The 18,156-nt window shown below is 40.0% G+C and overlaps 1 protein-coding gene across 1 annotated transcript; it reads right to left on the bottom strand.

Annotated features, from left to right (window-relative positions):
* Positions 1-15,844: 15,844 nt before the first annotated feature.
* On the bottom strand, positions 15,845-16,591 carry LOC141637294 (uncharacterized). Its single transcript, XM_074446852.1, has one exon. It carries the CDS (start codon positions 16,589-16,591, stop codon positions 15,845-15,847), a length of 747 nt encoding a protein of 248 aa, XP_074302953.1.
* Between the last annotated feature and the right edge of the window lie 1,565 nt (positions 16,592-18,156).

Raw genomic sequence — 18,156 nt, 5'->3', positions numbered from 1 at the left:
GACTAACACGGTAGCTAGCTGAGTCTAAATCAACCTTCCCATACTGACACGACTGGTCTAAATCAATCTCCTAGGTTGACATGGCTGCTACCAACTAAAACCAGCCAGTATGCTGAAGACAGTTCCCTAAGCTCAGAACATAAAATCAACAAGTTACGATATGAATAAAACTTGCCAAAACTGGGCAAGGGTCATTTCAAAATATGGCCAAACACGCCACTAAGGCAGGCATGGCCTAGAGTTCAAAATAAATGCCACAAAGGAGGAAAACACAAAGCAAAAAATGTCTAAAAATTCTTACAAATATGCGCTACACAGGGCCTGACTACCAGTCAAGAAAAACTTTAAAAAAAAACTTTTAACTAACAGGCCAAGTCAATGACCTCCCTCTCAGAAACCTCTCGTGCCTTCTCTTGCCGACCCTCAATTTCAGGTATAGGACCAAGTTGCACGCCCTCAGTGCCAGCAGCCTCTTGAAACTCCGCAGCAACAGCAGCCTCCTGAAAAGAGCTAGCCTCCTCGGCAGCAGTCTGCTCCATCAACGCAGGAGAATTCACCTCGCCAACGTCAGGCATCAGCACGCTCAAGTTAGGCTGAACACGGTAGAGGGTCTCCAACTGCCTCTCCTCTTCCTCTATGGACTGCAGGGTAGGAGGCTCAGCAAGCGCAACACGCATCCTGATGATCTTGCCCCGCCAGGTAGCATAAGAAATAATGTTGGTGGCGAGGGAGATCAGCTCACTGATCTTTTCGTCAGAGTGCTTGAGGGCATCAGAAAAGGTGATGCACACCTCTTGAGTGTGTGTCAACTGGTCAGCTTCCTCTTTCAACTTCTTCTTGGCTCCATTCAGCTCAGCCTTCAACTCCGCCACAGGCTCCCTCAGGTCAGAACACTACCGCTCCAAGTCAGTAATGATCCCAGTCAGCTCCTGATTCTTGGCGTTGGTAGCCCGACTAGTGGTTTGCACCATATTGATCATATTCCTATTATAAAGGGCTGACTGGAAAGCCTGTTAGCAAAAAAGCAAGAGTTAGCAGATTCGGCATGGAAAGATTCAGAATAGGTAGCAGAAGAGGAGTACTCACCATAAAAGCATTGTGAAAATCGTTCACCGCCATCTCTTTAGGGGAGAATTCCGTGAAAACTTCCACCGGAGAAGGGAAAAGGATCTGGTCGATCTCAGGCCAGTATGGCGCCTTGTCTATATTCCCAAAGCCATCGGGAAATTGGGCAATAATACCACCGCTAGCAGTAGCAGTAGGACTCGCTAGAGGGGTAGGAGGATAACGGGACAGAGGGTTGACTTCCAGGGGCTCAGGCCGAACGGTGCTGGAATGAGTAGGAGGAGACTGAAAGGAAGTAGCATGGGCACTCCTCTTGGATGCAGAAGGCACGTTAGAGCTCCTAGCGGCCCTCTTTTTCTTAGTACTCTGAAGGATAGCCTCCAGAGGGTCAACTTTGGCACCTGCAATCAGCAAGACGTCAGGCGTCAGGGATGTCAGATGAAACAGTTAGCGTACCAGTACAGGGGACCTACCAGAAGACATCCTGTGAGCTGATTGTTGGGGGTTGGAGGAGGAAGCAGGCGAGAAGCCAGGGAGCAGATAAGGAAATTTATTATCGGAGAGAGAGAGATACAAAAAAAGCTTGTTGCGGGCAGACACAGGTCACCCAGACGAGTCAGGTTACGGGGGCCTGCACAGAAATGAACGTAAACCGGTGAGCATTAGAAAGACAAGAACAGGCGCCATGAGAGCTACTTACTCGAGGTTATGATCCAATCTTCAAAAATATAATCGACAGGTGGCTGAATGAAGGCCTTCCTCAGGTAGAAGAATTCCTTAAACCATTTTTCGTCCCTCGACTTTGACACATTCCTGATGCGTGTCATTTATATGATGTTTTACGCCTTATTTTACACGCATTTCAGAGCTCAAATATGTAGTTTATTCTACTATATTCCCTTTTTCCGTCTACTTTCGAGTTTTTGTGTATTATTGCAGAAATGAGAAGATTTTAGCGGAAAAATTGCCGAATCCATCCCCGAGTATTTATCATAGGACCTGGCATGAAGTAGTGACTCAAGAGATGAACTTGGTGCGCATTTCAAGGCCTAAAATATATTAAAAGCATGGTTGCATACAAATTGCAAAGCTTAAACAAGCGAAGAAGTGCTTCTCGACATTGCAGCCTTATTCAGATGGCTATATATCGAGTTCTAGAGCATATAATCGACTGATTCCACTTGGAGGTGAAATCTTATCCTCCTAACTTTCCAACGCCGTGTAGAACTCCTGATTTGACCAAGTAACGAAGAAATGGCAGCTGTTTTAAAATCGGTGCGCGCTGCAGAATTCGTCAAAATGCATTACTGTACAACACCCTTGGTCGATCGACTGGTCCCATTGGTCGATCGATCACTCCACGACCTGACGCGGAAATTAAAAGGACGAGAATTAGAAAGCCCATTGTAATTAGGTTTTAAGAATAAGAGTTACGTGACATTCTTTTTTAACGTAACCCCTTCCTACCTTTGATTCATTCATGGAGATTAGGGTTCAGAATTATCATTACCCAGTTTGACAATTTTCTGAAGTATTTCTAATAAAGTTCCTCTTTGCATCCGGTTTATTCTACCTGCTTTCCTTATTTCCGGTAATTCTTGCTCTGAATTTTGTCCTTTCTTTATAGATTAGAATTGATTAGTTAGGATCCATAAACCCTAATTATTTCTTTATGCGATTTTATTGTTCATTTAATTTAATTATGAATTCTGTTATTTGCATCATTAGTTTCATTATCATTAATAAGTCCAGTATGAGTAGCTAAATACTCTTTGCTAAGATGTAGGGGAGCTATAGCGTAGATGGCGTAGAATAGGTGACCCCCGAATTAGGGCATGGTCGATCGACTGGCTTAACTGGTCGATCGACTATGTCGTGTGGTTGGTCGACTGAGGTAGTTGGTCGATCGACCAGACCCGTGTCTAATTAGCATTCTTTTGATTCGCTAAGTGCAATATTTAACAATGAGACCGAGAGGAGACTTGTTAGATGCTTAGTTTTAACCAACCCGTAGATCGAGAGATAGGGAAAGGCATTAATTAATGAATTAAGACGATTAAATTGCTAAGATCGAAAGATAAGTAATTTAGGCTTTAGGAATCACTTTTCAGGGCGAGAGCTAGCATTAGTGAGACATAGGGACTAGTAGCATAGGCCGAAAGGAGCTATTAGTTAACTTGGACCGAGAGGACATGTTTTACCCATCCTACACGACTGTATTTCGGACTTACCTAGGATTATGTGCCATCGCAGCTATAGTGAACCGACCGTCTTAGCATTTCTTTTATCATTGTTTACATCTTTTGCTTCTATTATTTGTTTATTTAGTTTATGTTATTAGATTTAGTTATAATTCACATCAACCCCCCCTATTGTTACCGTTAGACTAAAATTAAAAGCAACTATAATCTCCCTACCTCCCTGCGGATCGACCCTGTTACCACTAGCTTCTGTTCGTTTTAATAGGTTTTATAAATATTATTTTTGGTGCACACAACAATAGGCATCAAATTTTGGCGCCGTTGCCGGGGAGGCAGCGCTAGTTTTAGTTGTTTTTTTTATTTTAGTCTGTGTTTCGCCTCAAGGGAAGACTGAGTACCTTAAGGCAGTTCTTACAATCTTCTCCAGTGTTGTTTTGTTAGGTCCTACAGGTCCTATCTACAGTACTTCAGAAGAGTCCACCCATGTTCATTCTCAGGAGCAGCAGGTGGAGTTTTGTGGGAGATGCGGCGAAGGGGGACACATAGCTGATATATGCAGGAGCCCTATGGATAAGATGTTTGCTTTTCATCGATTTAAGCACGACAATGCGTATAATTACGCTCCTACTTCACCGCATCAACCATATGTGCCTCCTTATGTAGCCCCACCACCATCCACTCCGTCACAGCAAGAGTCGAATAATGAAGTTGCAGAGTTGACGAGTCTAGTGCAGCTGCTTATGGTGGAGGTACAGAAAAGTAATGCGACGAATGAGGTCTCAATCACGGAGCTGAAATCTCAATTTGCTACATTAGATAAGAATGCAGCTGAGATACCGAGTCAATTTCACTCTCTGAATCAGCGTATTGAGACCGTTCATGCAATGACACTGAGGAGCGGGTCTACCCTTGATGGGCCCACTATTGTAGAAGATGTTCCCGAAGTGATGGTTGAGCAAAGTAGAAAAGTGGCTAAAAAAGAGAAGAAAAACAAAGGCGTGAAAAAGACGAACAACAGCGCAGTTAGTCGATCGACCACCTTACCCGGTCGACCGACCACCACTGTTCACCCAGAAATCAATTCTGACCATTCTGACAATGTTGGGAGAAACGACCTTGGTCGATCGACCGACCCCGCTGGTCGATCGACTGAGGATGCTGCTGATGAGGAGCCATTTCGTCCTCCGATGCCTAATAACTTGAGGGATTTCTTATTCCGGGGTGAGACGACCCCGAGGTTTTTGAGGCAAGCTCCAAATGCGGATGGTTCCATTCCAGTCCCTTATCCGGAGAGACTAGTGCCGACCAAAGATCAGGTAATGTTTGATAAATTTAAAGATCTCATGTGTAGTTTTAACGTGCAAATTCCTTTCTTAGAGCTAGTTAATCAAGTACCTGCGTATATGAAGTTCATGAAACAGCTGCTAGCTAAGAAAAAGTCTTTGAATGTTGTGGAGTCAATGCATTTAACTGAAGAGTCTAGTTCGTACTTAACTCACACTACTACTGATAAGCTGTCTGACCCAGGTAGTTTTTCTGTCCCATGTAGTATTGTTACCTTCTCAATTGAGAAGGCATTATGTGATCTAGGGGCTAGTGTCAGTGTTATGCCTTTAAGTCTGGCTAAGAAATTGAAATTAACTAGATTTATCATTCGATATGATCAGACAAATGGTGACCGTTCTACGATTCGGCCCAGGGGTCGTTGAGAATGTGCCTGTTCAAATTGAAAAGTTCTTTTTTCCTGTTGACTTTGTTGTTTTGGATATTCCTGAAGATGTCAACACCCCAATTATTTTGGGAAGACCGTTTCTGCACACTGCTGGTGCAATAATTGATGTAGGAGAAAGAACTTTGAGATTTAAGGTAGGAAAGCACTCCATATTATTTGCCCAGTCTCATAAAAGGAGAGATCCTATGTGCCCCGTTACATGCAATGTGATTTCTGAAAAGAAATCTTATGTTGAGATTCCTACTTCCTCACCTGTACCTATTCCTGTTATTACACCTCTGCCCCAGATTGGGAGCAATATGGAGGACGATACTCTTGTTTTGGATGTTGTAGGAACTGGTTTGGGGAAGGAAGAACCACCTTTTGTTCAAGCCGTGAAGGAACCAATTACTCAGAGAGGTGGATTGGGATGTCTTAGTTACGACACAGATGAGGAACCGGAGGAGAGCCCAACGAAGCTAGAGCCGAGGAAAGTGTCGGAGTATGATTTGGAGTTCGATGAGCCGGATGATCCAAGAGCTTGGGATGTTGCTAGAGCTGGAGATGACCCGCTGAGTATTCCAGATGTTGGAATAGAATGGAGACCTGCTGAGGAGATTCGTATCGTGGAGGGAACTTCCTATAGCCAGAAGCCGTGGTCGGAGCTATTCCGCAGCTTGGGTGGATGAACTATTCATTTCATTGGCTTTTGAAGACCAATTTATTGCGTTTTAAGACTATTTACTGTTTTGGGTTTGCGCGAGACTTCGCTTTAATTTGGTTTTCTTAGGATTTATTTAGGTTATAGACTTTACATTTGGGTTTAACGCAATTTTAGGCGCGTTATTATGTGTATTTGCAGGTTCATAGACTATATTAGCTCAATTTATTGAGTTAATTCGAAGAAATCAGAAACTTACAGCAGGTTTTCTCAGTCGATCGACTGGCTGCTATGGTCGATCGACTGAGCCGCGATTCTAGGGGCTTCTGCTCTTGTCACCCCTGGTCGATCGACTGGCTGCTATGGTCGATCGACCGCCTTCCACTGTTGTAGCTGTTCACGACCATTCCCCTGCTGTGTTTGGTCGATTTGCGGAGTAGAGGGAGTCTTTTCTCCACTTTATTCTCCGATCCATTTCTGTTTTCTTCTATTTTTCTTATTTTGCACATAATTTTGCGTTTCGTAAATTGCTTTTCGGAATTGCGCGCGGTACATTTGTTTCTTTTCAGGTACCTATGGTAGCACTGCTGGCTATTAAAACCTCCTAGCTCACGCTGGTTTGGGGAGGTTTCCTTTTGTTGCGCTTAAAATCTTGTGAGTTTCCCATGTCTCCTTCATGTCTTATTTAGTTATTTATCGCAAATTCCTATTTCCCTTGATTATTTTTCTCATATAATTTTGCACAATGAGGGCATTGTGTAATTTGGTTTGGGGAAGGGTTTTGCGTTGCATTCATTCTGCTTTGCATTCACATTTACCATTGTTGTTTATTTTCCTCTTATATATAAAAATCCAACAAAAGCATTCATTCTGCTTTGCATTCACGTTTACCATTGTTGTTTATTTTCCTCTTATATACAAAAATCCAAAAAAAATGAAAAATTTCAAAAAATTCAAAAAATTGCACGTTTATTTTAGCATATAGGTCGAGTCGGAACGGTAGTATTTCAGTGATGACATTGCATTTTCATTTGTTTATGCCTAAGCCGTGCTTAATTGACATGTTATTAGTAGAATCACATATGCATATCTCCGAGTTTTCGTTAATTTATTCGCTGAATCTTGAGACTTGACTTAGATTTTTGGCAAACTACATCATTTTCTGAGTTTTAGAGCTTTATAACTGGTATCATTCATGACCAGTTTATCTAGGATTGTGAGTAGTTACTCCTTATGAGACGTGTTACATTAATATGCATAAATATGAACTTATTCTGCTTAATACCTGTATTCATTCGGTTGGTAGTTTGTTGACACATGTGGTAGAGGTCCCCTTTTCTCATTTTACCCATAAACCTCACTTAGCCAAATTGTCTTCTGTTCCATAAGCTACATACTATATTTAACCTACTTTATCCGAGCTAGTATTGGTAGTTGTGCGAATGTATTTATTACATTTTGGTTATATTGCTCTTTATGAGAAGTTTGGTGAAATGTTGGAAAGGAGGAAAGAAAGAAAAAAAAAGAAATGAAAAAAAGAAAGAAAAAAAATGAAAAGCAAGTTCGTCCTTTGGTCGGTCGACTGATCTCATGGGTCGATCGACCGTGCACTGTGAGGAAAAAAAATCAAAATCGCATAATTCAAAGTCTTTATTAAATGGCGATTTTTGCTCCCATGTTGTATTTGTATCTTGTGGGGAGTTGACTAATTGTGGAAATTGTGAGATTTGTGCTTCTAATTAGCACCGGTTGTAATGTTGAATCTTGAGTAAGAAAGTGGATGTTGTTATAATTTGGATTTGTATGTACTAGCTTGGATTTAACTCCTCATATCCAGATTTATCTTAGCCCCTTCTTACCCATTACCTCACATATCCATATTTACCTCGGCATGTGTCATGGTCATTTGTTTGGTTGGAATGCATATGTACGGTTGTAGAGATTATTTTCATATTAGATTGCAGGCATGTTCTTATAGGTCGTAGTTAGGTGAGAGTCATTACAAAATTACTTATTTCTATCTTTACATATACTCACCTGTGCTTATGTGTGATATGAGCGACCCGTGAGAGTCCATAATGATAAGTCTCTAAAGTTCATGGCTCAGCAGTTTTTGACGACTACATAACTCGTTTCCATGATTCATATTGCTAATTGATTGTTAGTTGTTGCATTAAATTGGTTTAAGCTATTCGGTTTGCATTTCGCCCTGAGATTGAACTCGTTCCATTAGGTTTTAAGATCGAGTCTAGTTCTTGCTTGGGGACAAGCAAGGGTTTGGTTTGGGGAAGTTTGATGCGTGTCATTTATATGATGTTTTACACCTTATTTTACACGCATTTCAGAGCTCAAATATGTAGTTTATTCTACTATATTCCCTTTTTCCGTCTACTTTCGTGTTTTTGTGTATTATTGCAGAAATGTGAAGATTTTAGCGGAAAAAGAGCCGAATCCGTCCCCGAGTATTTATCATAGGACCTGACATGAAGTAGTGACTCTAGAGATGAACTTGGTGCGCATTTCAAGGCCTAAAAGATAGCAAAAGCATGATTGCGTACAAATTGCAAAGCTTAAACAAGCGAAGAAGTGCTTCTCGACATTGCAGCCTTATTCAGATGGCAATATCTCGCGTTCTAGAGCAGGTAATCGACTAATTCTACTTGGAGGTGAAAACTTATCCTCTTAGCTTTCCAACGCCGCGTAGAACGCCTGATTTGACCAAGTAACGAAGAAATGGCAGCTGTTTTAAGATCGGTGCGCGCTGTAGAATTCGTCAGAATGCATTACTGTACAGCACCCTTGGTCGATCGACTGGTCCCAGTGGTCGATCGACCACTCCACGACCTGACGCGGAAATTAAAAGGACGAGAATTAGAAAGCCCATTGTAATTAGGTTTTAAGAATAAGAGTTACGTGACATTCTTATTTAACGTAACCCCTTCCTACCTCTGATTCATTCATGGAGATTAGGGTTCAGAATTATCATTACCCAGTTTGACAATTTTCTTAAGTATTTTTAATAAAGTTCCTCTTTGCATCCAGTTTATTCTACCTGCTTTCCTTATTTCCGGTAATTCTTGCTCTGAATTTTGTCCTTTCTTTATAGATTAGAATTGATTAGTTAGAATCCATAAACCCTAATTATTTCTTTATGCGATTTTATTGTTCATTTAATTTAATTATGAATTCTGTTATTTGCATCGTTAGTTTCATTATCATTAATAATTCCAGTATGAGTAGCTAAATACCCTTTGCTAAGATGTAGGGGAGCTATAGCGTAGATGGCGTAGAATAGGTGACCCCCGAATTAGGGCATGGTCGATCGACTGGCTTAACTGGTCGATCGACTATGTCGTGGTGGTCGATCGACGTGGTTGGTCGATCGACCAGACCCGTGTCTGATTAGCATTCGTTTGATTCGTTAAGTGCAATATTTAACAATGAGACCGAGAGGAGACTTGTTAGATGCTTAGTTTTGACCAACCTGTAGATCGAAAGATAGGGAAAGGCATTAATTAATGAATTAAGACGATTAAATTGCTAAGATCGAATGATAAGTAATTTAGGCTTTAGGAATCACTTTTCAGGGCGAGAGCTAGCATTAGTGAGACCTAGGGACTAGTAGCATAGGCCGAAAGGAGCTATTAGTTAACTTGGACCGAGAGGACATGTTTTACCCATCCTACACGACTGTATTTCGGACCTTCCTAGGATTATGTGCCATCGCAGCTATAGTGAACCGACCGTCTTAGCATTTCTTTTATTATTGTTTACATCTTTTGCTTCTATTATTTGTTTATTTAGTTTATGTTATTAGATTTAGTTATAATTCACATAAACCCCCCCCCCCCCCTCATTGTTACCGTTAGACTAAAATTAAAAGCAACTATAATCTCCCTACCTCCCTGCGGATCGACCCTGTTACCACTAGCTCCTGTTAGTTTTAATAGGTTTTATAAATAACTATGTCGTGTGGTCGGTCGACTGACGTAGTTGGTCGATCGACCAGACCCGTGTCTGATTAGCATTCGTTTGATTCGTTAAGTACAATATTTAACAATGAGACCGAGAGGAGACTTGTTAGATGCTGGTTTGACCAACCCGTAGATCGAGAGATAGGGAAAGGCATTAATTAATGAATTAAGACGATTAAATTGTTAAGATCGAAAGATAAGTAATTTAGGCTTTACGAATCACTTTTCAGGGCCAGAGCTAGCATTAGTGAGACCTAGGGACTAGTAGCATAGGCCGAAAGGAGCTATTAGTTAACTTGGACCGAGAGGACATGTTTTACAAATCCTACACGACTGTATTTCGGACTTACCTAGGATTATGTGCCATCGCGGCTATATTGAACCGACCGTCTTAGCATTTCTTTTATCATTGTTTACATCTTTTGCTTCTATTATTTGTTTATTTAGTTTACGTTATTAGATTTAGTTATAATTCACATCAACCCCCCCCCCCCCCCATTGTTACCGTTAGACTAAAATTAAAAGCAACTATAATCTCCCTACCTCCCTACGGATCGACCCTGTTACCACTAGCTTCTGTTAGTTTTAATAGGTTTTATAAATATTATTTTTGGTGCACACAACAATAGGCATCAATGCCTAAAAGGAGTCCCGCCATGACCGCGAAGGAAAACTGGCCCCTCCCCAGGGACCGGATCTCATACATGTGAGCCAGCTCACCAAGGCATTTGGTGTTGCTTGTATTCTGGCTGGCTAACAAAGAATAGAGGAGAGCCCTTCAGATATTGGCAGAAATTTGGGCCATGGCGAAGTTGTTGGTTCGGAGGAAATCTTGCATAAGTTTAGGGAAGGGGAATTGAAGGCCGTATCTGAAGGAGTAAAGATAAAAGCAGACCCATCCCGCACGGATGGCATCCACCTTTTGGCCGGGCTCAGGAATAGCAATATCAACCCCGTCGCCGAGCCCCAGCATTTCTTTGATTATAGGGATGTCGGCGATGGTCGGGGAGGAGTTGCAGTCGTGGGGGTGAGCAAAGAGATTACGGGATGGAAAGGTAGGGTCTAGGTTTAGGTCGGTCAGAGTAGAGGTTGAGGCGGTGTGGCGAGTTTTACCCATAATTGAAAAAGGAGAGAAAGGAGGATTAAAGAAAGAAAGGAGTACCTGGTAAGGCGAAGCTGCGGTGGAAATGACGGAAAACCGGCGAGAAAGAAAGAGGAAGAGGAAGGGTTTTGAGGGTGAGTGAGGGTTTTAAATTTTGGAGTTAATAGGGGAAGTAGGTGAATTAGTTGGAGTTATAAAGAGAGAGGGAGAGATAGGGTCCGGGAAATGAGGGGAGAAGTAGGGGCAATGATAAGTGTTTGGGAAGCTGTGCAAAGGCGGCGCGGGTTTTAAAAACAAATTCGTAATTCCTTATTCAACATCTCAAGGCATGTCTCACAAGGAATTAAGGGCAAACTGTTTGGGCCAAATTCTGCATATTGGCCTAGTGGATAAGTGAGTCCTTCAAGACTTATTCGGTGAATTGGGTCGAGTAACCTAGTAATCATAAAGGGCCCGTGAACAAAAGAAGCCAGGGAGATCTCAGGGAGTTTTAGGGAGATCACGGTGAATAGAATACAAGGCAGCGGATTATGGAAAGAAGCATGGTAGGACCAAGATTCCTTGCCGTGCAAGGAATAGGACTCGGCTAGGGTTTTCACCCTATAAATAGCCAAGAAGACGGAGAAGAAAAGATTATCCAAGAACTACCATACAAACACATTACATTGTGCTAGCTGTACTATCGTGTCACCTCCCTTGTACTCACTCTCATATTAAAAGCTAGTGCAATCATTGGAAGGGTACCGTCCCTTCCCGCAGTAGTTTCCCACATTGGGTTTGCCGCGTCACCAAATCTCCTGCACTAGTACAAATCCAGGCAACCACAACGACCCTTTAACAACTCTTATTCACGAAAATCACAAGAAGACGTTGTAGAATGGATGGCGCGAATTTTACTAAACTTAATTACAACGGTTATGTGTTGTTCACCGTTATTGGTTTTAACAACGGGTCAAACTTGCACAACCGTTGTTAATATAAAAACTAGTAACAACAGTTTACTCTATAATACATTATAACCTTTGTTAATAATTTGGCGCAAAATTAGTGAAAAGTAATTACAACAGTTATATTAAAACCAGTTGTTAATACTTTTTAACAACGGTTTTCTAAGGAACCGCTGTTAATATATTATCTAATGAAAACGGTTATATGTGTAATAACCGTTGTCAATACTTATACCACATTATATACCACACAAACACAGATCAGCTACAGCCACAAACACAAACACACAACCACACTCTTTCTCATCGTCTCTTTCTCATTGTCGCTTTATCATCTCCGTCACTGTTTTTGTCATCGTCTCTTTCTTTCTCTAATTATCAGGTAAATATCTATCGCTTTATGGTTTTAGGTTTTGTCATCTCCGTCATTATTGTTCTTTCTCTAATTCTTTTATTTGCATGTGTTTTTCTCCGTCATTGTTCTTTCTCTAATTATTATTCGCTTAATTAGTTTTTCTGCGTTTATTAGTAAAACAAATTAAATAAAATAAAACAAAGAAGATGATGGACATGAATGCATAAACTTAATTAATTGATATATATACATAAACTTAATGCATTGCTAAAAATACAATTCTTAGATATTCATATTGTAACACCCCCATACTCCAAGTGCCTTACCAGGACCACTCAGGTATAAGGATACTACCATCTCGGTTACCCGAGGCATGATAATCATAAGACAATAACGAAACAACATTTAATAGTATAACTTTAGTGAAAAGTACAAACCAAGCCAAATCCCAAAATACGGGTAGAAGTTCTCAAACCAACTGTCTAATCAACTAAATGTAAAGTTTATTAAACGACTAAGCTACAGCGGAAGACTTCTATCATCTGACAGTGGCAATCCCAGCAATCCTATGTGACTCAACTCAAACCTCGCTCGATTCTCGCTCACCATCCCGAATGGATCACCGCAGTTTTACAAACAACAACACGGGTCGATTAATCACACAATCTATATATATATATATCAACAATACGATAAACAGATATCTCACACCGTTACACACATAATCACATCAGTCCCATCAATCTCAATCACCGACATCCACTGGACCCGACCACCGCCAGGGGGACCGCAATGCCGTACCCACCAAATCCCCGCTCCTCATAATCGGCGATAACCCCGTCCATTAATGTGCACATCCCCTTCCGTGGCGGGTTCCACGAAGGGCGAAACTAGGGCGTGAAGCCACTCCCGCAAGTGACTCCACTCAGCCGAGAACGCGTCTCGAGAACCAGAGACAAACAATCACAATCACAACCGTCACAATACTATTACTATATTATTCAATCAACCACAACACATCAACATCACATTATGGGACTAATACGAGTAGGAAATCCTACCGGAAAGCGGAAACTATCGAGACGGTCTCAACAGCTGTATCAAAAAGCCTCTTCTACAAAACCTCCTCCTATCATACAAACACATAAACACTACCAAATCACAATCTACACAAAACCCCCAAATCCCCATATTAGGGTTTAAACAACTTAAAGGAAATACTATAAAAACGGTACATAGGTCTTACCCTCGACGCAAGGATCTCAACGGTATAACGAACGATGAAATCCGACCTTCCAAACTCCGGGATTTGCTAACAATGTGATTAAAGTGAAGAACGTACTTTGCTTTCTCTCTTGACAGTAATTTAGGTTTTGAAAAGTGTTTAGAACAATGACGGAAAAGATTATATACCTTAATCGCATAATTAACAAAACCCGAGAAATAACTCCTCGTAAACCGGCTGCTCGATCGAGTAGCTAAGGTACTCGATCGAATGCCCCCTTACTCGATCGAGTACCCACGTTACTCGATCGAGTACCCAACAGGTCAGAAACTATTTTAAAACGCAACTCACCCTTACTCGACAGAGTAAGGCCTACTCGATAAAGTATCCAGAGACTCATAAATACGGAGTATTACACATATAGGGATGCATTCTCTTCTATGATATTCATCCTCTCCTCCTTTGCTATTTGGAGGTTTCGTTCCGCAGATGCTATATCGTCATATAGCTGCATTATCTGCGGCTCTAACAAGCCCTTTTTTTGGCGTCCTTGAGTGCGATCCGAGCGTCCTCAAGGTAGCTCTTGTACCTCCTCTCAATTTCCAGCAACCGGCGTATGAAACTCTTGTTGTACTCGGTCATAATGCATGTATTACAAACGGTATCATTCATTATTGAAGGAAGTTTGGAGTTTATTAGGTTTTAAAGATTTAGGGTTTGGATTTTAAGGTGGAGATAGTGATATAATGGATTGGTTGTTGAGATAATGCATGAATTTATACTTAGTAATATGTCGTTTGAGTTGTTTTTTAATTAATATGTTTAGGAAGTTGTGTCAAATCTTATAACCCTTGTCATTCCACATATTATTGTGTCCTTTCATATGCAGGGATTTGGCATTAATAATGCATTATGCATCGTAATTGCAGTAATAATGCATGCATCTAGTAATATATATTTTTTTTTTAAATCAACAACAACGGTGATTAAAAAAAACACCCGTTGTCTTTAGTTATAACAACGGTTTTTTCTATTGTAACCGTTGTTATAACTTTCCCAGCAAATATTAGTCACACTTTCCACAACAAATGTCTCGTAACGACAACGGTTTTTAACCGTTGTTAATAGTTTTCACAACGGGTTTCTTAGATAAACTAGCCGTTGTTACAACCTTTAACAACGTCCGCATTTTTATATAATAAAGGTTTTTGACCGTTGTTATAGCCTGTATCTGTAGTAGTGATGTGTCAATCTTTATTTACGTCTTTAATTCCCATACTTAGTATTAGCATAATCGATACAATCAACATACAACGAATAAGACCGCATTGACCTTACTTAACCTAATTCGGTAGAAAAATACCAAAAAACACACTCTACGCAAAAATGGTAACATGTATTAAAGATCAAAGATCAGTGGCAAATCCAACTATATTTTAAATTTTGGTTAAAGTACCAACACTGAACTCTAATATGGTCACACTATACGCTAAAATGATAATCTTTTCAAGACGAATTTTATTTTTATTACACATTGCCGCTATGAATTTTATAGACGGATTTGTGCTCCTTAGTTTAGGTTCATCTTCATCATCAACTAAAACCTTCATCTAAACACAAATTGATTGAATAAAAACAACAACCAAATTCCCTTCCAATTTTTGACCTAAATATATGCCTTAAAATTTCATGAACAAGTTCAAAAATACAATCACCAAGCTTTCCTCATCAACAACGACACACAATCTCATCATGAAAGATTATGAACTAAATTCACATCAAGTTTTACTCATCAACATCGTCACTAAATCAAGTTTTACTCATCCACCAAAACATTTGTTGCCCTAAATTCACATCAACAAAATTTGAGGAAGAAGATGGAAGATGGCGGGAGTAGAGAGTTTGAAAGGTGTTGATGAGAGTTTGACGTAAAGATGATGTGGTGAAGTTTTTTTATCCATGCAAACATTAAATGCAAAGTGAGCTTGTTGCCCCACACATATATTATAATATAAAAATAAACCCCACCATAATATTTTATCCTATTTCTAATATCCACTAGCATACCCATATCCGGCCCATATAACAGAAAAACGGTGTCAAATCGCCCGGTCTCTCATTTGTGACGAATAGCGTTCGTCACAAATGAGGATTTGTGTTGTTTGAAACTAATTAAATTGATATAATATGTAGCTAGGTGTGCTGAAAGAATTGACCTACACGGCTGTACAATACAACACCAGCTAGTCTTGCTATAGACGGGTATATCCGTCTATTGCTATAGACGGGTCAAATACAATAAAAGTGGTGACATTTTTTGCCCCCACCACCCCACTTGTTATTTGTCTTATTAGGAAAGTGGTATTTTATTTAACCCGTCTTTCATTATAGACGGACACTGTCCGTCTATAATAAGAATTTGTGATACAACAATGATCTATCCTGAATTTCCGAATATGAGTGATCGGCCACCAAACAGTTTAATAAGAAATCAATTAATATCAAGTCAACATTTGAAACTCTCATCGGTAGCCTTAACGTCAAAAGAAAGGTAATAATTTTTTTTTTTTTTTTTTTTTTTGAAAACCCCACGAGTGGGTTAATTATATAGCATCAGATTCAGCAATACATAGAAAATCGTTCGGGATTGAATCACTCCAGCACCTTCGACCTATTGTCCATGGAGTTGCTCGAGCTAATTCATGCACTAAACGATTATAGATACGACGAGTGAAAACGAAAGAAATCGTCTCAAACCAATTACATAATTCGAAAATATCCTTGTAAATTGAGAAAATGTCGCTTCGCCCCTGCTTCCGTAACTTGATGTCTTCCATCACCGTACTGCAATCACCCTCCACGATTATGCTCCGCATCCCCGCCTGCTTGGCTTCCTGCATACCCCATAACACTGCCAATGCTTCCGCCAAAGGAGGATCAAGCTCTTCTTCCACCTGTCTAGCCACTCCCCACGCGATTCGCCATGTATTGTCCCTGCAAACGGCTTCCCATCCCGTCCCTACTCCCTCCTTAACACTAGCATCCACATTCACCTTCCACTCCCCTTCCTTCGGTTTCTGCCACCTCCTTTCCTCATTTATGGAGCTCCCTGTACTCTGTTTTGGTCCCTCCTTTTCTCGCTCATCGACTACCTCTTGCATCTCACATACCAAGTCTTGCACTCGCCTCACTACTTCCCTCATACACCACCCAACTCCTTCAAACACCCGTTTATTTCGCCGCTCCCATAACGCCCAACATCCCACCATATAGAGTATGCGCTCCCTTTCCCTTAGCCCCCTCAAAACTTCCTCAACCCACTCCCTCACTTCCCCCGTCCTTGTCTCCATGACGCCTGCCAGTCCTAGCTCCTCCAAAATTTAGTACTAGCTCAATGTCAAACAAATTATTATCTACCCAAAATTTAAAAGATCTAAAAAACAATCAAACCAAAATTGATTCAAAATTGATTTATTGTTTGAATCCAAATCAACCACCCCAACTTGAACATTAATTGGAAAATGTAAAAAGTGTGTTATCTAATTGTTTCGAGGTTTGAAGAAGCAAAGGATACAAGAGGTATCGACAAAAACAAAATTTTAATCAAAAGGCTTTGGTGTGGTCATTGTTCACCTCATCCTTAATCATGAGGTTAGGGTTTGATACGACTATTTCTGTCCCTAGGAATGGAGCAAATTATTTGGCCAACCATTTTACCTTTTCATGAGAGCAACTATAGCGAGAGACTTATATACGGTTGTCAACGGTGGACACCCCAATTTTTTTTTTAAAAAAAAAAAAAATAGAATTCACTGGACAGAAATCACAGAATGCTTAAGTTAATGTATAAGCACGTACAAACACATACATGAAGCTAATAAATGGAGTCAGCTGTTATATGCATAAACAAAGATTGATTTAAGTGCTACTTTCGTATGGTGTTACTCTCTCAATCCTGGACATTGTTGTCATTTTCTATTTTAGGTGTGTCAGTTAATTGTTATCCTTTTTATTTTAATAATGAATTTAATGAGCAATGTGATAATTCATACTCAATTTGTTCCACTTATCATTTAGTAATTGACCACCTCCATTTTCTTTAGTCTTTGTATCAAAACTAAAAGACAACAATTAACCAAGACCGATGGGGTATAACAAAAGCACAAACCCAACATATAGTTTTTTTGTTTTGTTTTTTTTAAATACCCAACATATAGTTTTGATAAGCTTTCTTAATTTTCTCATCAACTAATCATGATTGTCAATTTGACATGGAAAATTAAGAAAAGATGAACATATTACCAAACCTTGGTTCCTACCTCGTGTATTTTTCTGGGTCTTTCTAAAACATACTCCCTTCGTTTCGAATAATTGTTGTTCTTTGATTTTGTCACAAAGACTAAGGAAAGAGAAATGCGCCAATTATAAAATGATAAGTGGATCAAATTGAATGTGAATGATCAAATTGCTCATCAAATGCAATTCTAAAATTGAAAGTACAACAATTGACTCAGACACCCAAAATGGAAAATGACAACAAATAACCGGAATAAAGGGAGTATATGATGGCAGGAACCGTGTAGCAATGGTAGCGACATTTGTACCTAGTATATATACGTTATTCCGGTCACATGACGTCGAGTTATTTTGTGTGTGCTAGTATTGGTTTATTTTGGGCGAGAATTGATTTTGTACAAGTTCTATAACCAAACTTCTTTGGCTTAATCGTCATTATAATCAAACTGCAATGGATTATCCAATACCATCGAGAATGATTGTATCTTCGATCTGGATTTTTAACTTCTTAGCTTACGAATTAAATTCATCATTTTTTATTTTTTATTTTTGTCATTTGTGATGTATAATCAGTTACAATTATGATTAGTAAGGTGTATAAATGCAAAATTATACTACA

This window comes from Silene latifolia, unplaced genomic scaffold (assembly GCF_048544455.1).
Source record: "Silene latifolia isolate original U9 population unplaced genomic scaffold, ASM4854445v1 chrun_scaffold_16, whole genome shotgun sequence".
Classification (NCBI taxonomy): domain Eukaryota; kingdom Viridiplantae; phylum Streptophyta; class Magnoliopsida; order Caryophyllales; family Caryophyllaceae; genus Silene; species Silene latifolia.
This window is presented reverse-complemented; position numbering and strand designations above follow the sequence as displayed.

Excerpts from the sequence above, each read along its gene's own strand:
- LOC141637294 (XM_074446852.1), bottom strand. The coding sequence starts at position 16,591 with ATGGAGACAAGGACGGGGGAAGTGAGGGAGTGGGTTGAGGAAGTTTTG.